General features: G+C 60.1%; 1 protein-coding gene across 1 annotated transcript in view; it reads left to right on the top strand.

Moving 5' to 3' along the window:
• Positions 1–2,008, top strand: part of SOD3 (superoxide dismutase 3) — a 6,501-nt gene extending 4,493 nt beyond the window's left edge. The window contains exon 2 of the mRNA XM_004706366.3: positions 1,176–2,008. Coding sequence (XP_004706423.1) covers positions 1,188–1,913 — 726 coding nt within the window. The 5' untranslated portion in view covers positions 1,176–1,187 and the 3' untranslated portion in view covers positions 1,914–2,008. The remainder of the gene's footprint in view (positions 1–1,175) is intronic.
• Positions 2,009–2,767: the final 759 nt, after the last annotated feature.

Raw genomic sequence — 2,767 nt, 5'->3', positions numbered from 1 at the left:
CCAGCACAAGGCTCCAGCTTCTACGGCAGCCTCAGAGGGTGGCGTTGGATTGGATGGTTTGCATGCCCCTACTGGCATAATGGGTTAGGCTTTGGGCCACTAACTGCAAGGTCAGTAGTTTAAAACCACCAGCTGTTCTGCTGGACAAAGATGAGGCTTGCTATTCCTGTAAATAGTTACAAGTCTCAGAAACCCACAGGGGCAGTTCTACTTGGCCCTAGAGGGCCGTTATGAGTCAGCATGGCCTGACTGGCAGAGTTTGGAGTGAGTGTGTCTCAAACCCCAAACTCACTTCCAGTGAGGCCATGCTGAGTCACGGTGACTCTATAGGGCAGGGTAGAACTGCTCTGTGAGTTTCTGAGACTGTAACTCTACTGGATTTGAAAAGGAGAGTTGAGAGGGTATGCCACACGCAAAGCCCAAGAAGGCAGGGGCAGACAGTCTTAGGTGTGGTTATGGGGACTTGTGTAGAATGAGGGGCAAGTGATGAGGCTGGGGAGGGGGACCGGGAGCAGGGCTGCCCTTGATGTGCTGTGTCCCACGCTCCTGAAACCTCCCCTTTCCCCACTTCCTCTACACAGTGTGGAAGCCGGACTGGACCTAAAAAGTAAAGACAGACCAAAAACCAAACTCACCACCGTTCAGTGATTCCAACTCATACTGATCCTGTACGACAGGGGACAACTGCTCCACTGGGTTCCCGGAGAGAAGAAACAAACACACTGCCAGTCTAGTCCCCTCTGAGAGTTGTAATCAGGGCAACCTCGAACAGATTTGTGGTTCAGAGCGAACCTGGAAAACTTCTCAACTGTCTTTGCAACATCTTTGCAACATCTTTGCAACAGTATTACTTCCTGCAGTACCAGAGATATATGCTGGACCAACGAATGAGTGAATGAATAAATGCACGCTGGGGTCCGAAGGGCGGCGGGGATCAGGGAGAAGGGGGTTTGGATTATCAGATGACAATGGTGTCCAGGTGACCCCCAGCCACTCTGGGGAGAAAGACCAGGCTTCCTCCTCTCCTAAGAGAGCTGCAGTCTTGTCCTATGGGGTCGCCACGAGTCAGAACTGACTTGATGGCAGGGAGTTTTCCGTTTTTGTGTTTTAATTTTATGGAGTCCATGAGATAGCAAGTTTGAAATGACAAGCCTGGCTCTGCCCCCGCCCCCTAGGTGTCCTCCAACATGTTGGCGCTGTTGGGTTCCTGTCTGCTCCTGGCGGCCGGTGCCTTCACGGAGGAGGATGCCCTGGGACCCACCGCCAACACGGCGGAGCAAATCCGGGACATGCACTCCAAAGTGACGGAGATCTGGCAGGAGCTCACGCAGCAGGGCGCCCGGGAAGGCTGGCCCGAAGCCGGGCTGCACGCCGCCTGCCACGTGCAGCCCTCGGCCTCGCTGGACGCGGCGCAGCCCCGGGTCACCGGCCTGGTCCTCTTCCGGCAGCTGGCGCTCGGCGCCAAGCTGGAGGCCTACTTCGACCTGCAGGGCTTCCCCGCCGAGGCCAATGGCTCCAGCCGCGCCATCCACGTGCACCAGTTCGGGGACGTGAGCCGGGGCTGCGAGGCCACCGGGCCCCACTACAACCCGCTGGCCGTGCCGCACCCGCAGCACCCGGGCGACTTCGGCAACTTCGCTGTCCGCGACGGGCGCCTCTGGAAGCACCGCGCCGGCCTGGCCGCCTCGCTCGCCGGCCCCCACTCCATCGTGGGCCGCGCGGTGGTGGTCCACGCGGGCACGGACGACCTGGGCCGCGGCGGCGACCAGGCCAGCCTGGAGAACGGCAACGCGGGCCGCCGGCTGGCCTGCTGCGTGGTGGGCCTGAGCGGGCCCGAGCCCTGGGCGCGCCTGGTGCAGGAGCACGCCCAGCGCAGGAAGAGGAGGCGCGAGAGCGAGTGCAAGGCCACCTGAGCGTCCTGGGCCATCTGTGGGGGGTCTGGACTCCCTCCTCTCCCTCTGCCCGGAACCCTCTCTGCCAGAGGCCCCACCCTGTCCCGCCACGCGCTCCGCTGCGCACACAGGTCACCACTCTCTATTTTGAGTTTCCCAATTGTGTCCTGAGACCACCCGTCCCTGGTGCGTCGTGAGACACCTTCCATCCATTTACCTCCGCCTAGATTCCCCTGACCCCCGACTCTGAGTTCCATGACCCCTGCGAGGTCCTTCTATGACTGGGTACCCCCGTGAGCCCCGAATCTCCCTCCACGCTGAGGTCTACCCTGAGTATGCAGAGATGCCCACCTCAGGAGACCCCAGGGTACCCGGTGAAGTACCCCATCCTTTGAGGGCCTCCCAGACCTTCTGAATTCTCTTTCCACCCCTGACCCCTAGGAGCCTGAGGCTTCTCTGCTCTGAGGACCCATGGCCCCTTCTCCTCTTAAGCGCTTCCAGACTTCTTCTGAGGACCCCTGTCACCCTCACACATCACCACCGTTCTCACAGCCCCTCGCCAGTTCAGCTGGAGGTTAGACCCGCCTGGCTGCCTGCCCTCTGGGGCCGGCCCACCTCTACCCCACGCCCCACCTCTACCCCGCAAGAGCTGCTGCTTTGGATGGGTGGGGTGAGGTGGGGCCTGTTTTGCAACTTGGTGTTACATATTAAAAATTCAGCATTTCAGCCCTGCTGCCAGGGCCTGGGCCTTGTGTTTGTCTGAGGCTTCTTTCTCCCTGGGGCTCGGCTCCTTCCTGGAGATGCCGGGGACACTCCCCAAATCCCAGCAGAACAGACCCTCTCTACACCTCAACCCGAAAAGTCCCGGAATCGCT

The sequence above is a fragment of the Echinops telfairi genome, unplaced genomic scaffold (assembly GCF_000313985.2).
Source record: "Echinops telfairi isolate 266 unplaced genomic scaffold, ASM31398v2 ScPeMD7_7468;HRSCAF=8506_0, whole genome shotgun sequence".
Taxonomy (NCBI): domain Eukaryota; kingdom Metazoa; phylum Chordata; class Mammalia; order Afrosoricida; family Tenrecidae; genus Echinops; species Echinops telfairi.
The sequence above is the reverse complement of the archived record's forward strand: the minus strand, read 5'-3'. Positions and strand labels throughout refer to the sequence as shown.